We start from the raw sequence: 23579 nt of genomic DNA, 5'->3' as shown, positions 1-23579 counted from the left end.
GGTGTTTCTATCTTGTCCCCCCGTTCACTAGAGGTGCAGAAAGCTGAGGCTCTCCCAGATCCATCTCAGTGTTGGTGTGAACCAGGAACAACAGGTCACGGACCTCATTTGAGCTAAAACTTACTGAGCAGCAGCTTCATGTGCCAGCTGCACCTCCTCAGAGCCAGGGCTTCTGCGGCCTGGGGCCTGCCTGCAGAGGAGGGTTTAGCTGCTGGATGACCTTATGCTCCTCATGTTTTACTACGAGGAGCCAGGTGGAGCTGGCATGGGGGAAGAACTCACTCTGGGGTTAAACACCTCCTTCAGTGACACGTTTTGCTTGCACATATACCCCCATTCCAGGCATCAGCAACATGGCAGGCCAGTTTTCTTGCTCTTGCACACCTCTGGAGCCTGGATTCCAGCTGTACAGGCTTCAGACACATGTTTCACAGGTTTTATCAGAATCAGGAAAACCAGCTAGGGCTGTGTCCTGGCTATGAATGGCACTGGGCAAGAATTTTGCTACTACCCAGGAAAACGTACTTTAAAAAAATACTAATTAAAAATCCAGGCTGGGCAGGAGTTTCAGTTTTCACCAGGGTCCCTTCCATCAAGCCAATTTTTTTCAAAGATTCTTCACCAGCTATGATTTTTGCTACAAAGACTGTTTTTCCAGGCACAAATTGTTCCATTTGAATCATGGGGGAGGTAGAAAGAGCAAAGCCATCAAAACTATGGTGTTTTGGGCTTTTTTTTCCAACCTCTTACCTAGATAACTTTTTTCTCCTCCCAAGGCTCAAATCACAGCCTTTATTCTGGTCAGTGTGAGATCCCAACTCTGGCATGTGTGACTGTCCTCAACCCTCACCTGAATGGCATAGGGAGTGTTTCAGCTCGTCAGAGATGCCAGTTTAGCCTCTCCTCCTTGCACTGACAGCCCTGCTATGTGAAGCAGTGAAGTGTGAGGCTGTGCATCCCTGCTGCAAAACTACAAATTTACCTTGGCTCCTAACATCTCATTAAAGCTGATGCTCAGTAACACAGTATCTTCACATTGCACAAATCCATCTCAACAGTGAGAGAAAGGAAAACAAGAGAATTCACACTATGGTTTTGTATCTGAGAAGACAAGATCCCAGGGCAGGACTTGTCCATTTGTGTCTCTATGCCTTACAAACACCATGTCTTCATCAGCAGTATCGTCACTCTACAGCAGCAAACACTACGAACAAACCATGTGGTGCCACACAATGCTGAGAGAATCACAGTCCAGCCATGGGTGTCACAGCAACGCATGACAGTGAGAGACGAGTGACAGAGGAGAGACGACCACAGACTGGGAACGGGATGTGTGAGGTTCTGGCATGACACTGAGAATGGATGAGGAAAAGAACAAAAGGTCAACAAAAAAGGGATGCCAAAAATCCTCAATTTTAAAGTTGGTTGAAGTGTATTACCATTAGCAGCACCACTTTCTCTGAAACACCCGACCACAAAACCACCCGTGTTCTACAGGAGGGAAATTCTGGGGGATACACACCAATCCTGGTGGGTCAGGCATGCAAAAGCCAGAGGAAACAAATTTCTCCAGCTTCAACTAGTGCACATCCCTCCCTCCTTCCCAGGGACCCCAGAAGACCATTTTAGATACAGAAGTGAAAGACTGGTGTCCCCAGTCTTCACGTGGAGCATCTTTGTGTGAAGATCTACTCTGGCTGACATTGCTGGGTCAATGTTTTTAAGTCAAATGATAAAGATAAATCTCTCTGCTCTCATCTCCCTGCAGTCAGCTTGTACACTCAAGGGAAACCCGCCCTTAAGGATTTGATTTCCCAGGTGCTTACTCAAGAGGTACTTGATATATTTCTAAAAACAGACTGAGGAGAATGGAAGAAAAAATAATATGATTATGAACAACTGGGCAGGAGCGGGTAATTGCTCAAAGGGCATCTTTTAAAAAGCATTTAAGTTACTGCAGTCTTTCCCAAACTTCAGCATGATATTCAACATTACAGCCTCCATGGCATACTGCTGATGTCCCTGGGCTCGCTGTTCTCTGGACTGTCACTCAGAACAATTTCCTCTTAGCTGAGAACTGAAATAAGCAACAACTCTTTGGGAAGAGGAATGGCAAAGCTCATCCTGACCCTTTGTGGGATCCAGCAGAGGTTTGGATGAGTCTAGGATGGCAGTTTCTACAAAAATCCCTGATCTTTCTAAAACTTCCCTTCCCATTCCCAAGGACTCCCTGCTGGCAACCTTTTGGCTGGTCACAGTGTCAGTTAAACACACAGAAACATGCTGAATGTGGAGACGTATGGGAGTCGTAACCTCCCAGGCATGACACACACCCCAGGCTGCTGCGTGAAACAAAGAAAAAAGTGCTGCTAAAAATACACATGCATTTTGATAGGTTTGCATTTAGATTGTTGCTTTGGTTTTTGGTATTTTGTCGGGTTTATTTTCTTTTCAATCCAAACATCTATCTCGGTGCCAGGGAAGAGAACAGAACAGCTGATTTTTTCATCATCCCATTAAAGCCATAAATATAATGTGGGCAGCTCTTAATGGCTTCTGATTAATAAATGAATGGTTGTTCCATACCCTTTAATTCAAATCCAAGATGCTCTGCCAATGCAGAAAGAAGACAAGGAAGAGAAAGAGAAAAAGAAAAACAGGTCTGTCAGAGATCTCTAATATACAAACACACACACTGTGCAGTTACAGGTTAGCTTCTCTGTAGGCTCAGCAGCAGTTACACAGAAGACAGTGTACGCTTCAGAGCATTTCCAGTTCCCACCAGAGCTTATACCTTACGTAAAGAAAGACCCAAACAAATTGCAGTGGAGGTTAATTATGAATTCTTTTCGTTAATTATGAATTCTTTTGGGATGAGCCATGTTTGTTAGTACCTGATATGGAATTCACAGTTTGGGCGGGTTGGGGGGGGAGGGGAGGGAGGGGAAAGGAAGGGGGAGGGAAGGAAAAAAAAGAAAGGATAAAAAAAGAAAAGGTACACTTGTTCTGAAACAACTCCTGACAGGTCAAAACACACAGCAGCTGCATGGACCTGGTGAAAGCTATCCATTCGCTTTCTACAGGCTTCACACACCCCGGGGGCCTGTGCACCCACGAGCACCGGGCAGACCAACGTGTGGGCACTTGCATGGGGTCTGCAGGTTTGCCCACACCATTCTGTTGCCCATGACCTGGAGTCTGCTCTGGGCTGCATGGCATCATCTGCCTGTCAGTCGCCTGGCGGCATGCCGACTGTGCACTGCTCCTGGCATACAGGTCTGCGGTCCAACCACTGGTGCTGTGAGGGATGAGCTGCCCGGGGCCAGGCAGCGAATCCCTCACAGATCTGAAAGTGCAAACGGCACGGGAAGTTCCCCTCAGGTCTGTCATCTCCCAGGTTTCACTTCTGCTGTCATTCTGCATCGTTTCAGAAACAACAAACATGCTGGGAATAACAGCACGAATAGGTGCATCTGCTGTGGGATTCAGATTCATTACCAGTGGGACTGCGGGTCATCTTGCAGAGGTACTGCTGAGTAGTTTACCTAATGAATCCACAGGGCAGTTATCCAGAACAGGTATCCTGAATTTTAGCCATTTTCCCAGTACAAGCCTCACCTAAAGACAGTTTTTCTTACATAAACATTGAAGTTCTCCATCCTTAATGCTGTACAGAACAGTGAGCTCTGCTGTTCCCAGTCACCATGCACGTAAGATGATTTGCAGCTTGGGCATGTCCAGATTTATTTACTGCATTTTCCATAGGGAACTTCTTTTTGCTGCACAGAAATGTTGGCTTTCTTTTGCAATGCTGTTCAAAGTTTAGATGGGGAGGGGGGAATCAGCACTACTCAGTATGGAACATGTAAACACGTTTTCTAAAGCAGGTTCTTCTCTTCAAATCAATGTTGATGTTTGGGGTTGGGGGTTTTTTTGGGGTGGGGGGGGGAATTTAGGTGGGGTTTGGAGTGAGTTTGTATAATTTAGAGCTGCTTTCTGCTTCACATCTCACGTCTGTGCAAAAGGAACGGCAAACTCTACCATGCATCTCACAGTCGTTTGGTACAGGTTGCAGTGACATGGACACAATGTGGTGAGCAGCAGAGAACTGGACAGAACACATTCATCCTAAACCTTCTGGATATCACACCCAGCCTTTCCATTATTCCCAAGGCATTTTCCTACCATTACACTCACAGTTTCACCTGACACTATGGCAAATGTGTATAGTAATACATTTCATTTCATCCATCTATGTATCTGTGTATCTATCTATCTATCTATCTATCTATCTATCTATTGCCATGCTCTTGATCCATTTGATAGCTGCATACACCTGGTACTGCCACATCTCCTCCCTGTCCTGGGATTTGCTGCAACATCTACAGCTATAAATGGATGCAGTTCCAAACATTTTAATGGGTTTGGGGTTTTTTGCCTGTGCAAACAGAGGTGGTGAGCAGGACCTGAGGAAGTTTAGCTTTCACATTGTTCTTCCTGACTCAGAGCTGCAGCTTTTTGTGACTCCTCAGCCCCATGGTGCAGGTATGGCCAGCACACACTCTCCAGCAGGAGAGAAGCCACACAGCCATGCAGCAGCTGGAATATTCTTGCCTACCTATGCCTACAAGCCCACCAGTAGCTTTGCAGATAGATGACACCTTAGCTCAGCCTATGCTCCTGCATCTGATGTCAATGGCCCCTCAACAGCTCTCTATCATCATTTCAGGCTGAAGACATTGATTTTTTTGAGAGGTTGATCAGAAAAAGTAATGTATATTTAAAAGCTCAGGGCTGTACCTGCTGCTAAATGAAGATGTGTGATGTGTAGTCCCTGCAACAGTTCAGTTAACCTGCAGTTACATTTCATTTCATTCATCTATCTATCTATCTATCTATCTATCTATCTATCTATCTATCTATCTATCTATCCATCCATCCATCTATCTATTTCCTGCATCTAATGTCCAGATGTCTGTATCAGATGTCTGATAACTGCCAGTTCATCAGACTTGGCTGCTGGGGATGCCTGGAAACCTTGGGCAACAGTCCCCTCTGCAGCCATCAACCGTACAGAGGGAAGCACAGGGTCCAGGTAAGGCATCCTGCCCCTCCAGATGGTGACTGGCTGATAGCAGTGGTTGCAGTGGGGAGGTGCATTGTACCCCAGGGTTGTGGCAGAGGGAGCCTTTGGGCTAGCTGAAATGAAATGGATTAATCCCATCTGTAGAGACAAATCGACACATGCCAGGAGTGCTGACAAAGTGTGGCAGTGGTCTCCAGAGGCAGCACTGAGATGGCTGCTCTAGGCTGAGGGGATGGGCATATTCTTCTCACATCATCAACCTGCTCTCTGAACTCCACAAATGCTCGTTGTGGCAAGAAGTTAGGACAGAGCATCCAGAACTGCTGTGAGACCCCCCCAGACTATTTGAAGCGGGGACACATTTTTTTGGAAAATCTCATTCCAGAGGTGCCTGCTGAACCTTTCTGAAAATGCTGGACTTCAGCAGAAGCTATTCTTCCTAATGAAGCCATCAGCGTGAACTTAACTGTTTACTGGCTCTTCTATGCATTACTTTGTGCTATTTACAATATTTCTTATACCTAAAAGCTAAATTAGGCCCTTCTGTGTTGATTCCAAAAGAGACCAGACCAGCATTTTGGGTTTCCGACAGAGAAAGGCAGTGAGCATGGGAGGATGGAGGAAGGGAAAAGATATGTAAGAGATGGCAAAAACGTTTCATTTTCACCCACTTTGATCCAGCTGCAACACATTCAGGTAGGATCAGGGTTCAGGTTGGATCCCATCACCCAGACCTGTGCCACTCAGCTGCTCAAAGCAGGGCTTGCTGAAGAGTTGTGATGCGCGGACCTCACACTGAAGTCCCCAAGGGCTGGCGTCCAGATGGAAGGGACAGAGGAAAGAAGGGGTGGGATTTAGGTGCTGGCTGTGGGGTGAGTACTCTGTGGATCCAATGCCACAGATTGTGTCGAGCAGTTGTTTCTTATCAGTAGATGGAAGACCAAGTCCTACACTTCCTCGATCCTCAGTGACTTTGTGACTATGTTTTTCTCTACAATGTATTAAAAGATGAGCAGACAAATATCCTCCTAGGCATAAGATGTCTCTCACAGAACCGTAGACTTATGGGATGGTTAAGAAAGATGAATGGCTCGGTTGGGCAATAAGTGGGATCTCTGAGCACAGAAAACCTGCAAACTTTCCCCAAACTGCATAGCCATTTGGCTTCTCCAATCCTGAATGCAATTGGCCTCCAGAGTCCAAGCAGCTGTGGATCAGCATGTAATTAACTTCAGGAGATCCCAAAAGGTAACCTGTGCTGCTGTCCAGGGGAGAGGAATAGCTCTGCTATGACAAACCATAAATGCCCTGTAATTACCCAGCCACACCACAGTGTAGTCATCAACCTGTAATTAAGCGGTCAGTAGTTATCGTGTCATTGAAGGGAAGCTGCAGAAGGCCTGTGGAGTTTGAAATGGTGCTAACTATTGGCTTGGGGCTCAGATCAGTAGGAGGTGGAGGAGGAAACAGAAAGGTAGGTGAAAAAAAGAAATATTCTTCCACCTGTCATTTTCATATTGCAATCAACAGGGAGAACAGTGCTGCTGAGTAAGTGAACTGGAGCAAGAGGAGAAGCTGAAACCCGAGACATTCCATAAGCAGGCAAAGTGGCACATTTATCCTCTGCCTATGGGGACACCTAAGTGCTGTGTGTGGAGTGAGCACCCAAAGACCACCTGAGGTTTCACTCTACATGTCAGGGTGATGAGCGACACTCGGCCCGATGACTTCGGGGTGAATGGGGCCATCCCTCAGGGAAACAAGAAGCCCCTTACACAATCAAGCTACACTGCTCTGCTTCCACTATGGTGTAGTCAGCAGCACTGGAGCTGGTTTGTGTGCCACCATGGCAACACGCGATGCCATTTCCAGCCCCAAAAGCCCAACACTGCTGGTGGAAACAGTTTGTGCTTTCCTGGCTGGAAAGGCTCTATGAAAGCAATCTCCTTGCAAGGAATAACTGATGGTAAGACCCAGACAACTGACCCACAGCGTGTTACAATAGGGCAAGAGTCATGCTGCTGAGATATGACAGAGATCACACCCAGTGATGGTGTGGTGGATGCTCAAGAACAGATGGTTTGCCTCCTCTGTGGCTGGAAGGAATCTGTAATGTGCAGTGCTGGCACACAGCAAATCGTGTAGGAGACAGATCTAGCACACTAAAATGTTGATGATTACAGTTTGGGTGTCCTGGAAGACATATCAATCTGGGAACTTGAAAGATGCTTTTATATCAGTGTCCACTGCAAACAGACCTGACCAGAGGACTGCAAGACCCTGATTTCTCAGCTCAAGCTCTTCTTCTCTGTGTTTCCAGATGACTACACTGAGTCCTGTGCAACAAGAGTAGATGTCTTTGTCTCCTTCAAAAGAGGGATTTGATGCCTGAAGAACTCTTAGGGGAGCCCAAAGTTGGGGAAAAAACCCAACCTGCTCCCTTGATGGATGGCAGAAAGTGCTGCACTGTGCCTCCAAAGCAGACCATCAGGAAGAGTCCAACTGTGAATTAAAATTCAATTTGTGAAGAAACCAAGAATAAAACATGGGGTAAAAATGGAGAGTATGTTAGATTACATTGTATATGAATATCAGCTCTATTCCAGGATGCTAACAGGCAGGCTACAGGCTTCAACTTTAATTAGATCATAAAGTAAAAATTAGAAAGTTTCACTAAAAAAGAAGATGAATGTTATGACATTTGTCCTTCAGATCAGTGACAATTATTTTGGGAGATGAATAAATAGCAAATTTAGGATGAAATTTCAGATTCTACAGACAAGAGACAAGCATAAACATAAAACTTCATCCAAAATGTCTAAATTGTTCCATAAATCACAAATGGCAAGAACTGTGCAGCTTTAGGCCAGGTATAAAGTCAGGATGTTTAACTTTCTGTAACTTGACTTTCAGCATCTCAGCTCCACCAGGAATGAAACAGTTGCCAATGTATTTTACAAAACGTTTGCACCCAGCCAGCCCAAAGCCTGGCAACTTACTAGTAAACTTCCAGCAGGGTTTTGCAAAGACCTGAAAGGTTTCTTATGAAGAGAGAAGATAGAAGGAGATCTTGATCTGATGTAGAAGAGGCAGCTATGAAATACAGGTGCCAGCATAGCTTAAAAAAAGAAGAAAAAAAGGTTTCTTAAAAGGAAGGATGATTTTGGATATGCTTCTGTCTTCTGGAGGGAGCTGCAAAACAGAGTTGTGCCTGTGGACCCAGGAGGCAGCTGACAATTGGGTGAGTCTCCAGGGTACCCACCAGAAGCTCTCACATGAGGAAGGCTCCCTGAGTCTTGTGCAGTATTGCTGAGCCTCACACAGCCTGTGTGCCAGCAGAGATGGGGATCTGACTGCAAAGGCAAAGTGGTCCCTGGGTATCAGCACAATGGATTCGTTTGGGCTGCTGATCAACTGTTTGATACAGAAGTGTTTTCCCTAGTGCATAGACACCTAGACAGAGACACATCTGTGGCTCTGCAGGCACCAGGGCTCCAGCAGAGACACCCCACAGTTAAACCTATGAGTTTGTACCCAGCATTTCTGGAGGATGAGGCCTCTTGTCCTGATGGCAGCACTGGAGTTCCATTAGCCACATGTTCATCCTTGGGTACTGAACGCTCTGCAATGACTGTGAAGGGAGCCAGGGTATGGATTTGGTCTCAACCCCCTAGCAAAGATGTCTAAAAGCTCACTGAAAAATTAATGAGGGCCTGGCTGCACTATTGCTGCAAAGAGGGGGGCAGGGAGGAGAGGGGTCAGAAGGCAAGTTCATGCCATGAACTCAGACTCAGTAGGGCAAGTTACTTCTTGCCTGCACTTTGCACTCCCCAAGGTCAGGGTCAAGGAGGATTCCTGCTTTAGGTCGCATTTTGGAGTCAGGATCTCCCAGGCACCTGGATTCATCAAAGTTATACCCTCACTGCAAGATCTAACTCCTAAATCAGCAAGCAATACGACTTTACTGTTACATACAGACAAAATCATATGTATATCAATTACATCTGCAACTATAATCATATGGAGACATGGAAATATGAAGACCTTGATGAAAAATTAAAAAGATTTTACTAAGATGATTTAATGACTCCTCACCCATGGAGATAATCCCCTGCATTCTCACCTACCAGGGCACTCCTGTTTTATTTAGTAATTGCAGACTGTTCCCTCTGTTCACTGCCATTAACTCTCCTTCAGTTTAAATGAAAACTGCTTTAAATGTTTCTTTAATGTTCTCCAGTTATATTGTACAGCCTCCATAAGACTTCCCTCTTACAAGTCAGGTAAAGCCTACAACATGATCTCCTCACCTTGGTCTGCCAGCCAATTCCTTACGTGTGGCTGGAGGAGCATGCACAGACACCAGCTGAGATCAGTGAAGTTCCATACAGAAAAAAAGGATTTGACCAGGCTTAAATCAGCAGATCTTAGGTCAGATATGTACCTGTAAACTATTTTAACCTCAGTGAATGTGCAGTTATTTGCTCTGACCCTTTCCTTTCCTTTCCTTTCCTTTCCTTTCCTTTCCTTTCCTTTCCTTTCCTTTCCTTTCCTTTCCTTTCCTTTCCTTTCCTTTCCTTTCCTTTCCTTTCCTTTCCTTTCCTTCCCTTCCCTTCCCTTCCCTTCCCTTCCCTTCCCTTCCCTTCCCTTCCCTTCCCTTCCCTTCCCTTCCCTTCCCTTCCCTTCCCTTCCCTTCCCTTCCCTTCCCTTCCCTTCCCTTCCCTTCCCTTCCCTTCCCTTCCCTTCCCTTCCCTTCCCTTCCCTTCCCTTCCCTTCCCTTCCCTTCCCTTTCCCTCCCTTCCTCTAGGTTTTCCACTTTGATGAAGCTGGGACAGGCATATTCTCCTAAAACTGACCTACCTATAATGACATCTAAGTTTCCCTGTGAGAGTTTCCCTGTGCTTGCTGGACCTATGGGCCAGTGTTTCAGAGACCCTCACCTGTGATGCTACACCCCCAGCAGACTGTTGCCCTGCAGGCTGATGGTAGCCAACCATCTGCACACACCTAGCCACTGCTGTGCACAATAAACACGCTGCCTTAGATCTCACTATGGGGTGAACCTCACAAGGAAACAGGAGGCTCAGGCTAAGGCAGGCTTAGTGTCAAGGGCAGGCTTAGGGAGCTGACGCAGAGAGTACCACAGCTCTTCTCAGCAGTGGCACCTTGCTAGCCCAGAGCAATGCTGTCTGTTTGCACTGTGCATCCATCCTCTCACCTCAGTAGCTGTTTTAGCATGCTGCTTTTTAAACTTCTTTTCTCCCTCCAGCTTCCCAACATGCTTCCCATTACGTCTGCATCATGGTGCAAGCAAAATAAAGTGTACACTCCTGATGAGCAGACAGGAACCAGCCACTGAGACACTTGTTTGAATTCTGGGGTTGCAAACTCGTACCAAAAGCAAGTGCCTTTCATCTGAATAAAGGCTGAGCCTGGACAGGCTGGGAGGTCTCCAAGCCCTCCCAATAATACAGTTCCTAGTGAGCTCCTCTGTACCAATCTGTTAGAAAATAGCAAGTGTGAGCACATAGAAAAGACCCTCCATCTTTAACATTTGCTCCTCATTCTCATGCAGTAGGGTATGTACCCTGAATGTCTGGCAATAGGCACTTGGACATAAGGTTGTAGCAACACAGGGAAACATCACGTCTAACAAACCTATCTAAATACATCCAATTTTAATCTTTGTGATTGCATGGCTCCAGCAGGTATTTTGGACAATCAGAGAAAAAGAAACCTCCAGAGCTCCCTGTCAAATAAAAATAGCCTGAACTCACTTAAAACATGGGGAGTTTTACCTGAGCAAAATCTGAGGAAGGGTTTAAACCAGTGTGATAGGAAGCTTCTCCCAGAAGGGAGATGCACAGCATCTGGCCTGGTGCTGGGATGCTGCACCCCCTCCATCCCTGGCTCAAACTCAGCAAAGTATCTGCCATGTATTTGCAGAAGAGGATCTTGAGTTTAGTTCACTCTGCAGAGCCCCTCACTCGGCCCTGGGACACACCTCCTAAAAGCCCTGGGATACACCTACTAAAACTCATACTGTGACATGTCATATTAAAGAACCTGAAGAATCTAGAATACCTCAAATGTCTTTAAAACAGCACCAGTGTGGGTGTCATTATTTACTATTTAAGTAGCTGTCAAGTGCTGGCAACGTTCTCAAAACATGAATCAGGACAGAGCTATTTTCTTTCCAGTGGAAATACCTGAACCTCATTTAATCTGTTTCAGCTTTTGACCTGTCAGAACTCATATGGGATGAAGCACTGAGTGAGTTATAGAGCAACAGCGATTTTTTTGCTGCGGCCTAATTATTGATTAAAGCAGAAAGTAAGTGTTTGCACAGCCCAGTCTCAAGTGAAATGCCTTTCCTATTCAGAACAGCAAGTTCAGTGCATGCTCTTCTGCAGCCTTGCTGCTACGTATGTTACCCAGTCGTGACCTGAAAGTGAAAATGGCTATAAACACGGATGAATCATCTCAGACGATTTTTATCCAAGTTCAGACAGGTAACCTGGATTGTTAAGCTGGTTTTGCCTTACTATCCTGTGGTGAAAGCAGAACTGAGTTAAGGAAATGTACATGTGTTGGTTTTGCAGGTCCTCTAACACGTGAATAAATTTTAAACAAATATCATACCCATAAAAAGATGGATTCTGCAGGCTGGGGAAAAACACACACTGTTTACTCTTGCCATTAATGTTTCCAAAAGGCATTTTCCTGACGTAAAACTCATTTTCATCCCTGTTTTGTTTTTGCACCATGGCAGCAAAAATGCTTAAGCCTGTTGAACATCACGTCATGAGACATGCTACAAATCATCTTCATAGGGTGAGCACCCCAAGCGCTGCCTGCAACCAGGGTCCCTGACAACATGGGCTTAAAATTAGCCTTTTGCATCAGTTTAAAGATCAAAAAAGAACTTTCTCTTTTTTTGCCATTTAAAAAAGAGCTTACTTGGATGTTTTAGTCTGAAAGAATAAATCAATTGAGGTTTCAACTTTGGAAGCCAATTTGGAACAAAAGGCAATGTAAAAGCATCAAGTTTTTCCAAGGGCCTCACATTTACATCTTGTCCCTACAGTCTGTAGATGGAGTCTGGTCCAGCACTGGCAGCTGTTAGCATGTGCTAATGGCACTCCTGCTCTTGCCTGCTCAGGGTGAGGGCTGCAGGATTTCTTCCAGAGCAGTGGGAGAGGGGGTACTTCGCAAGCAAAGAGGCATCATGGAGAAGCATTTATCCTCTGATTCCCACTAACCCAAGCCTCTTTTGTGGCTTTTTTAAAAATGGCTTTTCTTAAAGTCACTATTTGTGGTGCCCAGAGGCAGCATGGAGGCAGGATGGGTCACAGAGAGGGTCACTATGGCTTCTTACCTGCTCTCTAACTGCATTCTTTCAGGTCAGTCCTTACCCAGACCAGAGTCCCACTGATGCTGGACACATGGTCTGAGTATGGACCTGGAAAAACTATCTGCCTTGAACAAAATAAGCTAATGATATCTGTAAGTCAGGCACCTCTGGAAACCTAGAATCCACAGGAACTGAAGACTGGGAAGCTCTGGAGTATTCACACCCACTGAATATGAGGTTAGAGGATCAGTCTCTGTAGTTAGACACAACCTCACATGCAAGCTATCCACCTCCCTAGGAGAGAGGGGAACTCCTCTGTGTCCTGGAGGGACATAGCCAGAGGTGCCCAGTGAGCAGGTTTAGCCCGTACCCTGCATGGCACAGAGGCATGGGAAGCCCCCAGACAGTGGCAGCCACCAGCATGGCCTCTGGGGCTCCAGGTGTGCCCCTGTGCCCCGTCCAGCCCTTCAGGGTCTGTCTCGAATCATCTCACCTGAACAACAACTGGTGCTTGGGTTAGTCTCTGCAAGCAGAAACACAACCTCACCTCAGTGTAAATACCATTACAGCCCTTGCTGTGACTTCCTTGGTTAGTACAGAGAGACTCACACCCCCCCAGCCTTTCATGGGGAAAGGTACATCTCTGGTACTGCGCAACATCGCCCACCTTGAGACAGTACAGACACAGCTCCTCACACAGACTGTTCTCACACAGCACACCACATAGCCTTGTGCCTCATTTGCACTTTGCATGAAAAGAGCAAGCAACATTAAGTTCAATCAGAAATGAAAGTAGAACCCATTTGAGCAGATGGGGAGATAACAAGAGCCCCCCTTCTCCTCTTGGATACGATCACAGCTCCTCTTGTGACCAAGAAGAGCTGGGAGCACACCGAACAGGAAGGGGGCTCTTGGAGAACAGAAGAACCTGCTTTAAGGACACGACACAGAGCTACAATCACCAAGGAGAGAGAGAAGTAGAAAGAGACATACTGGAGAAGCTGACCATTGCGAAATGCTGACACCGGTCTCCTGTGAATTCGATTGGACACCTACCGGAAGAAAGAAAACCAGAAAGAGAGAAACAAGATAGCAAAATGACACCCAAACAGACCAGACTGAGGCCCCTTCTGATCCCTTCCACAGCTCCTATCCATCTGCTTTCAGCCTTCACCCTTACCTGCATCCCTAAGCCCTAGCCCAAAGCTGACATCAAGAGCCATCCCTGACTAGACCATCTACATCCACCGCTGTGCCCAGGAGGTTTTAAGTAGTGTGCTGCATTTTTTGTCTTCAAACATACTTTGCTTAGGATCTGGCATGTACAATCGCAAAGGCAGTTTCTCCAAACATCTCTGTCCGAAGAATCCATTTGGACATCTGGAGGGGAAAAGGGGAGAAATCACAGAACATGTCTGGCACCATTCTTGAGGCTAAGGTCAGAAATAAAAAGTGCATTGTGATGAATGGAAAAATAAAGGCTTTACGCACGTATTTACGCTTTGCTTTAACCAGGCACCTGCGACATCAGCATTCCAGCTCTAATTTTGGCCTGGATCTTCAAGCAGCCAGCCAAACCCCTCCTTTCCTCTTCCTGCCTCCTTCCTTCTCACCTGCTGGAAGCACCAGCTGGCAGGAAGACTGAAATGGGCTGGATGCTACTTTCAGAGACGGTCTGTGGAGCTGCTATCTAGACAAGACTGTCAAGAGGCCCCACAGAGCAGTGAGCAGCTGCTCAGGCGACAGCAAGTGTGGTGTACGGCAAGCATCTTCCTGCTGTTACCCCAGAAGTACCCGCAGGATGTTCCAGGGAAAAGGGTTATGTTGCTGTTAGAGAGAAAGCATGTGCAGAGTCTCTGTGTTAACAGAGAGAAAGGGACAGAGAAGAAAGCTGAATGGAGCAGGTCTGACATGCTGCCCAGCTGTGAGGCTCTCCCATGCAATAGGCTGGGATGTGCCAGCTCACGGGGCACGGGTTACCTGTCAGCGTGATGCTGCAGTGGCAGGGATGGTGCCCTGTGGATGAGGGATACCAGGCACGTGGATCACCTCCCGAGTAAGCTGCCTGGAGCAGCTCTCAGGCTGGGCCAGGTTTGAGGAACACGGTGACCTGGTGCAGTGGGAGCTGCTGAACCATGCACAGGTGCAGCAGCCCCCACATGCTCTGCACTGTGGCTTGTTGCAGCTGTGGGGGCACCTGGGGAGCAATGGGAGCTCTGCTCAAACACCTCTCCCCCAGACACTTTTCTCTCTCTCCCTCACTTCATATCTTTTCTTCTGGCCTCCTTGCATAGTCCCTCAAAGTAAATCCCTAACTTCCTTGAAATCCCAGCTCTTACTTGCCTGTCCCACAAATCCCTCCCTCTCCCTCCTCTGAGCTTAAGAGTGTATTATCGATAGCATCTTAGCTCTGTTTTCCAACTTCCTGGGGTAAGTGGGGCTGCAGGCTCTGCATCTTGTACATGACAGACCTTCCTCGCTCTCAGTGGCCACCCACAAGCTCACACTGTCCCTGTCGTGATTTTGTCCCTGTCAGTGTTTGGCAGGTCCCAGCTGGGCAGCAAGAAAGGGACTGCAAGACACCTCGACCAAGAGGATGTGGACCAGAGCCCAAGCCTGAGGTTGATGCCTTAGCTCCATGCCAGCCCACTGTGAAGGACAACAAACATCCATAGCAGCTTCAGCACATTGCTGGACAACTAGTCCCAACCTGTGCACGTGCTGGGGTGGAGCAGGGCAGGTCCAGGTCCATGTCCAGGCTCCACACACTCACTGCCAGCCCACATGGGCAGCACAGATCTGACCTTTCACACCTCCCAGAGGAATGGTTCTGTCTCCTCCGAGCCCACGGACACAGTGAAGGGGATAAGGAATCTCTAATATGACCAAAGCTTTGTGGTGTCAAAGATCAGGTCCGTACAGCTGCTCAAGGGCTCTGGCAGCATTTGTTGTTATCGACAGGTCTGTGTCCATGTGGCACATTGCAGATAAGCACCTCCAGCAGCAATGAAAAGCAAGTCAAGAAGAGAGAGGATTTGCTGCTTCTCTCTACTTGCTTTAGGAAACACAGATGGTTGTGGGTTTCTTCAGCAACTACTTAGTTCCCTTCAGAAGATGATGTAGAAATTAAGGTCTTCCCTATCTGTTACAAGCAGAACCCCCTGACTTTCAGTAGTTGTCCCTCATCACGGACACACACTGATCTGGGACAGCAGGAGGGAACCACGGTGTGCACAGGAGTGCTATGGGGTCTCAGCAGTCACATCTCTGTGCAGAACAAGGGTGCACAGGCCCATCTGTCAGGCCTGCAAAGGAGAGGCACTTCTGTGAGCTGCAGGGCTCCTCTCCAAAAGGGAGAGGTGAGATTCAGCCAAGACCTGGGGAAGGACTTGGGAAGGCACCGGGTGGTAGGACAAGGCGTAGAGGTCTCCCAGCTGTGGGGCAGGGCTGGTGCTACTCTCCCAATGCACAGACATCTAATCCCTGCCTGTAGACCTGCATGTTGGTCTCTCCCAAGTAACAAGTCACAGGACAAGAGGAAACGGCCTCAAGTTGTACCAGGGGAGGTTTGGTTGGATATTAGGAAAACATTCTTTACCCAAAGGGTTGTCAAGCACTGGAAAAAGCTGCCCAGTGAGTCACCATCACCGGAGGATTTAGAAGACAGGTAGATGCGGCGCTTCAGGACATGGTTTAGTGGTGGCCTTGGCAGTGCTGGTTGGACTTGATGGTCTTAAAGGTCTTTTCAAACCAAAACAATTCTCTGGTTCTGTGATTAACACTCACAGGGGAAAAGGCTGAGGTGTTTGTTGACACACAGCCCTGCCAGAGGCTCCTAAAGGAGGCCATCCTCCTATGGGAAGACCTGCTTGTGCTCAGAAGGTAGCCTGAGCCTGAATGCTGGATACCTAGAGGGGACCTGCTGATACACCTCTGAATGCAGCATGATCCAAGTAGAATACATAGCAAACAAAAGGCTGCAAGATCTCTCCATCCCATCTACTGTCCTTCTCCACTTTAACACCTCAACAGCAACAAATCTGTACATCTTTCCCTTAAAGAATACATCTCACAGTTCTCCTAGGCAGGGACAATGTCCCATGAGGGGACATTTCACCTGCTGTATGTCTCACAGAAGCAAGCTTTGGAAGCCCCTGCATGACTGGCTTTGGCACTTGATTTTTTTCTGGTTTTCACTGCAGCTTTGGTAGGTCAGCACTCAGCAAAAATGCTGGGGGACCAGCCTCACTGCCTATGACCAAACCTGTTTTCTGTGCTACACAGCATCTAGCTATGCTAACACCTCCACAGAGGAGTGTCCTGGGCTATTTGTGCACCCCAAACTGCTTGGGGACAACTTAAGGGCATGGCTTTGCATGAGGCTTCTCTCCTTAGTCATACCTTAAGCTTCTCTCTATCCAGGTCACTTTGGAACTGCAAATTGGACTCCATGGTCAGAAGCAGAGGAAGCTGGTGCTGGTAAGTGGAGTGAAGAAGATACCCTGTAGTCAACCAAAGAGCTCAAGGCTGAGGCAGGTGGGCTATGCAGATTCACAAGGACAGCCCCAGAGAAGCACTGACTACAGAGAAACCTTAAAGAGATTGCACTGGGGCTTGAAAAAAGCATCCAAAATAGGTGTCCTCCTGATCCTTTCTGAGTTTTATTCATCACTGCAGATAGAGTCATGAACTGATTCACAGGATCTTCAAGGGTGTCCAGATTAACTTGCCATGGGCTGCCCATTTGCCTGGGATCTGAGATTTCCTGTATGTTGTGAGCACGCTGAAGAGCCTCAGGGGTGAATGCTGAATGAAGAAAATGCCCTGCCCACCTCCAAAAGGGGTGCTGTGTCCTAAAGGAGCTAAAGCTGCCTGAGGCACACACTCACAAGAGGTTGGCCATGGCTGGGACTTCCATGGGACTGAAGCTGTGTGCCATTAAGCCTGAAAACTACAGGAAAACTGGTGGAGGAAACAAAAACCCAGAGAAAAAAATAGACGAGAAGTGAAAAAGCAAAACAGAAAAGTGTCAACAAAGCTTTGATGCCCTGGCAGCTACCATACATCCCATCTTAGATCTCTGCAGTCAGCCTAGCGTGGGTGGGGAGAAGAGATTTCTAGACAGGAAGCAGTAGATAACTGTCTTTTCTGTGTCTGGGACAGCTCGGGCTTTTCATCTTTATTTACTAGTGAATCAGCACTGGGAAAAGTGACAGAAAAGAAGCCCTCATGAACACCAGCACCTTCTGTCACCTCCCAAACTAGCATGCAAGCTGTCAAGACACACGTGCCACTCTGGCATTCCTGGATCCTGATTCCTCAGAAGTAAGACTGCTGGCAGCAACAGTGACCAGGAGACCTTTGAAAGCCTTCGGTGCTTATGGTTCCTCCCCTTTAGCTGGCTCATCCTCCCAGGCTGGGGAAGATGATTTGCTGTTTATTATTATGGCAGCTGCAGATGTGACTTCTAGGCAAGAAATTTCTAGTGTGCATGGCACATGACTCTCCCAGGCTGGACAGGAAGAGCGATGGAAAGCAACCCTCCTGCATGCAGAACTGACTGCCTCTGGCAAGGGCTTGTGGTCAGCTCTTCTTCAGTGGCCAAGCATATGGCCTGAGGGACACACCTGAGAGTAAAGGCTCACTGAGAGCTGTGAGATTCCTGTACATTTGACCCTAGTCAAGAAGTTTTGTCTGGTTAAATCAGCAAACTAGGGTCAGTCCTGCTTTAGAAAGCTCTTGCAAGGACTACAGATGGTGGACTACTCCAGTTCAGACTTACTGGTCCACTTGCTGGTGGCACAAAAGCCCAACATGTCTCTCCTCAAAGGCCAAGGGAAGTGAACAAAGCCACCTCTGTAGGAATGGTCTTGGGGAAGCACAAGGCTGCACCAACCTTTTGCAAACAGCACCTTGTCCCCTCTCTAGTCTGTGTGGAGAACCCAGGACTGCCCTTGTTTAACTCCATCCCTCTGTGCCTAACTGGGGGCATGAAAATTAGAAAAACCCAGCCCCAAAGCCCCCAGTTTTCTACTTGCCAATGCCATCAGTAAAACTGGTCTGGGATTTCCTGTCCAGATCCTGTTGTTGCTGGACCATTTCTTCAATACTGACCAATTCCTTGAGACTATTTTTACCCCATTTCAAAAACATCCACAACGTTTTGCTCGTGGGTTCAGGATGAATTGCAGTTAAATATTTGCATGGTAATAAAAAATGCAGTAAGATGGTCAGCCAAACAAAGCATCTCAGAAAGAACAAACCAAAATGGGTTGAATGACCCATTTCTATCTTGTTTGCAGAGCACTTATGAAAACTGAGAAACTTTGACCTTTTGCTCTGAATCAGGGTGGACCAATAACTACTGTGAACTATTATTTTCTCCTATCAATTTGCAACATAATTATTCTGATGATCCTGCTGCAAGCAAAACTTTTTCTCCTCAGGTGATCTAAATCTTGCAAGGGTTTCCTTTGCTCCCCCAGATCTTAATTAAAGTATGCCAAATTTGGCAGCTCTCGCGATGTTACCAGAGGAATGTGAATGAGCAGGTGCTTCAAAATAACAGGATAAGGAGAAGCTGTAGCAGAAGGACACAATGCACTGATATAAGCAAATGGAGAAACATTTTGAGCTTATTTGTGTGAAGGGTTGAAAAAGAAGACAGTTCTGTCATTGTCCCCTGACCAGTCCCAGATGATCGTGCTCTGGAGAGCCACAAAAGGATGGACTCCACAGAACCACTGATGGGAAGAAAAGACAGCAACCAGAATAAATACAGAGGCCTTATCCAGAGCATCTAATCAAGGCATGTTTGCTTTACAGTAGACTCCAAACAGCAGGGACACCCACTTCTGGGCTCAGTGAAGGCAACAGTGCAGCTGCAGCGAAGCTGTGGGAGCTCACTGGGATCTGCACTGTTGTCTTCACCAAGCCATGGTGTTGCAAGGTCAAACTCCACAGCCTGATGGTTCTCAAGGGTCTGCTGTAGTTACAAAGGACACATTGGAGAGGATGCACAGATGGGCCACTTGAACCTGAAAAGGTACCTGATCTCATCACCCAAGATAAACAGCATGCACAACGCAGTGAATGAGTCCTGGCTGGTTCAGGAGGTTTGGAAGGGGATGTGGGGGTTTCACCCCTTGCTCAACCCTGTGGGCTCCTCATTTCCAAGGATGTTGCAATGCAGAAGGGCTTGTGTGGCAAAGTGAGGTACTCCTGGTTGTGCCATGTGCAACTCACGCTGACCAAACCAGTAGAGTCATGGTGAGGGACAGTCCAGCTCCTGACACCACAGGCGAGCGGAGCAAACTGTGCTGCAAGGAGGACCACAGCCCTACGAGATCAGCCTGATGTCCACCCCTTTCAGTGGTGCTCTGGAAAAGCACAGAGGAGCTGGAAATCTGGCTAACCCTTGAGAATGATCTTTCCCTTTTTCCTGTGGAAATCTCCAGGAAAAAATAGACATGGAGGAGCTAAACAAGTGAGCTTCTAGAAGTGAACAAAAGATTTTGCATACTGCAACTTGTTAAAAATTTTCTCTTTCCTCTTTTGCTTTGTTTTGATTTTTATTCTTTCCATGATTTTCACTTTTTGCATGAGGTGCTCCAGGCTTCTGACCTCACTCTCTCCCATATTACAATGCTGTCGGCTCAAACCCAGAGAGTCTGTTCACTTGTCAGCATCTGCAGACCCTTCAGCCTGACTCTTACAAGCACAACTGGTCCAATATCATGGGGGAGTGTTGTTCTAAAGCTCTTTAAGTCGTCTGATACTGTGCAATTTAGACAGATCCTGGCCCAGGGTACCAGACACTTTCATTACATCACCCACATAAAGAGTGACAAAGTACCTTTAAGTGGGCAGAGGACAGTGTAGCAATGAGACTTGGCTTGCTTTGTTTGGCTGGGAAGACTCCAGCTGGGAAGAAGAGTATTTCTGCTGTGGCAAACAAGCTAAGCTAGCACAGCTCTGTGGGGCACTGCACCCAGCAACAAAAGACTAGAGAGCTTCAAACTGCTCTGCGTTGTGCCAACAACCCGATGGGCACCAAGAGGAGGGTAGACCCAAGATCAGAGGCTGCCAGGCATCACATGTGCTACAGTCAGCTGAACTCAACAAAACCAGTCCCAGCCCACCTCCAGGCCTTGAGACTTGCTTGTGAGCAACCAACCTCCAGGCCCTGAGACTTGCTTGTGAGCATCCATCCTTCTGTAGGCACTGGAACTGGCTCTACTCAAACTCGCCACTTCCCGACAGCCACGGTGAGAAACCAAACTCATGAAGCCTCTCTGAGCAAAATGGTCTGGAGAAGGGTCGAGAAATTCTTCCTGTCAACAAGAGCCTGGAACTTTTCAATTTACCAGGGCTGTTGGGTCAATTCTGTGTGGGGGTGGCTCGATGGATTCCTGGGTTTACCCTGACAATTTGGAGAATGTCACACTTCTCCCATCTAACATCCAGGTGGTCTGTTTGCAGAGTCAGCATAACAGCACATACTATATCATATTCAGGTTCCTTTTGACACTAGCACATCTAGAATTTGCTTCAAATTGAGGATGAAATTATGCAAGCACACCATCCAAACAAGGCACAATTTCTGGAGCAGCTCCAAGTCTATTCTGGACTCTTCCAAAGTCTAGCTGAAGTGTATTGAAAAGGAGGCGGTGGGTTTGCAGGCAAACACTTTGTTCCCCAGAATTTAAAGGATGAGGAGGAACACATTTCTGGGAAGCCTGTTAAAAATCATGATAAACGACCAGCTGTGAACTTAGGTGATATCTTTAACAAATCAAGCATGACCCATGTCAGAAGAAATCATCTGAGAACCCAGCTGCTGTTTTCTGACTCCAGAGTACCAGGGGTAACATCTGTAGGAAGGATCTTCTATGCCTGTGGGCAGCTGCAAACAATGAAATCCACTCCAGGACACCAATTACAGGATGGTGGCAGGTAGTGAACAGGAGGAACATTCTCAAACTCCCATTTCTGGTAGCTGGTATTCGAAAGGCTGGTAACATCACCAGGGTGCTGGAATCTCCTTAGCACTCAGTGAAGGAGGACTGCAAGCTGGCACCGGGTGCCAGAAGACCCCCCAAGGCTCTGCTGACTCTGATCAGAATATCAGAGTTGGAACAGCACATGGACACCTGTGTTTTTCCTGGTTCAAGGTGCTCACACTGGTCTTTGACATCAGGTCTTTGAAGTGGTCGTGTGCAGAAGGACCCACATCAATATCCTCTGTGCTGTGGCTGCAGATCCAAAGCTGTCTCCCATGTTATAGAGTTCAGACATACAAATCAAAGCCTGCATCTTTGCATCCTCTCATTTCTCCTCCAAATCTGTATCGTTGCCTCTTCCACAAACCACAGTTGCAGGTCTCGTATCTCGGTGCAACGAGCACGTTGTGAAGCATTTCAGCTTTGCACTAGTTTACAGACAAGCAGCTGTGAAGTCCATCTGTCCATCAGCAGCCTTCCCCAAGAATCATCCATGTTATCACAAAGCCATTTCGTTGCAAATTCCAGGTTCACATGTTCAGTTGAAGTGCTTCTGTGTTCCCCAGCACCTAATGGTTGCCTTCTGGGGTCCAGAAACTCTAAAATGACACCACTTCCAAAGCCATGATTTCTCATCTCCACTCTTACAACTTAATGATAAAAACACCAAGGAGAATGAACATCCAGATGTAACCTCAAGCAGTAAGATCAAAAATTACTGTCCTGTGTGGAAGACACTTGGGTCTCCTGGGCTCCTGTTAATGCAGAACCATCTTTCATGGCAGATGAATAGTGACAGTGCAGACCTTCAAAGCACCTCATTTTGGTCAACAATTTACTCACCCATCTGGTTTTAGCAATTGGTATTGTGGGACTCATCAGAAAAGGAAATTTTACCATTTGCAAGCATGGAATTAAGGCTCTTGGATGACATGAAATAATTATATCTGTTCTGGATGGCACACAAAATCTTAATGGCACCCATCACTGGGCTTCCCCTCTGTTCATCAGCTGTCCTAGTGGCCTGGTTTGAGGGCAGCCTGCTTCTTTGCAAGGCTGGAATTACTTTGGTTAAAAGAGTGTATCCACTGAAGATGCTTGATAACTATGATGTGTATCCTTCTTTGGGAAAAAATGGAGCCTTACCATTCTAGCTGTGTGTGGCAGGGGTTCAGGTAACACTTGCTGCTATTAGAAATTGGCCCAGTTTGAAAAGTCCTGATCTGCATCCAAGCTCTTCCCAAAAGAAATAGCCCTGAGATCTGTGGTTTTGGCACCACCAAGTTGCTTAGAGAGAGAGAGGTTGATTCATACACTCCTCTAGGCTCCGAGAGTTGAGCTTTTCCCAGAGTGGGAAGACTGGAACTGCTGGGGCTGCCTGGTGCTGGACCAGTGGCTGTGACTTTGATTCATCATCTGGGGTTTCCTCCATGTCTCCCATGAGGAACACCATCAGGATGAACTTTCTGTGCCATCAAGAAGCCACTGGCAGAGACAGTGACCTTAATGCACAGGTACAAGGGGCGATCTTACTTCACACGTATGGAAGAAGTGGAGGACCACAGCCTTTGGCTTCTGTCCTATACAGCTCATTCCATGTCTCTCCAGGAGCCCAGGGGCTGGTAGAGGTGTGCTTTGGGCACCTAAATCTGACTGGCAGCCAGACTGCACTTGTCACACAGCCCCTGTTAGGTGAGCTGGAGATGTTATTGGGCTTGTCAGCTGTGATGGGTTTGAACCAGCAGTGAAACGGTCTCACATCCCATTCCACACCCCTCAGACCATGCAGCTCCACTTTAATCTCTGCAAGAAATGTCATTCTAAGGATAAATTAGGATGTCTCCCTGCTTGGGGTTTTTATCAATAATTGAAGGGGAGAAAAAAACTACCCACAGCCTGCCATGAAGGGGCACAGATGGGTGAACAGCTATGTGCTAAACACACTCCTGTGCCCATCAGGTCTCAGCAATTACAGAGGAGAGAGGTGGCTGTGCAATTGGGTAAGACCTCCTGCTCAGAGAGGAGGATGTGTCAGTGGGGGATGTGGAGCTCTGACCAATCTCAGGGAGAGCAAGAGGGACCCCAACCTTCCCTGAAGCTGTAGAGGAGAAAGGGGAGAAAGGGAAAAGAAACAGCC

The 23579-nt window shown here is 47.2% G+C and overlaps 1 protein-coding gene across 1 annotated transcript in view; it reads right to left on the bottom strand.

Annotated features, from left to right (window-relative positions):
- NRG2 (neuregulin 2) overlaps positions 1-23579 on the bottom strand; it is a gene marked incomplete at its 5' end in the record, with an annotated part of 161131 nt that overhangs the window by 9286 nt on the left and 128266 nt on the right. The window contains 2 exons of the mRNA XM_084268740.1: positions 2587-2610; positions 13434-13492. Coding sequence (XP_084124866.1) covers positions 2587-2610; positions 13434-13492 — 83 coding nt within the window. The remainder of the gene's footprint in view (positions 1-2586; positions 2611-13433; positions 13493-23579) is intronic.

This window comes from Gallinula chloropus, assembly GCF_964237585.1.
Source record: "Gallinula chloropus genome assembly, chromosome: 10".
NCBI classification, from domain to species: domain Eukaryota; kingdom Metazoa; phylum Chordata; class Aves; order Gruiformes; family Rallidae; genus Gallinula; species Gallinula chloropus.
This window is presented reverse-complemented; position numbering and strand designations above follow the sequence as displayed.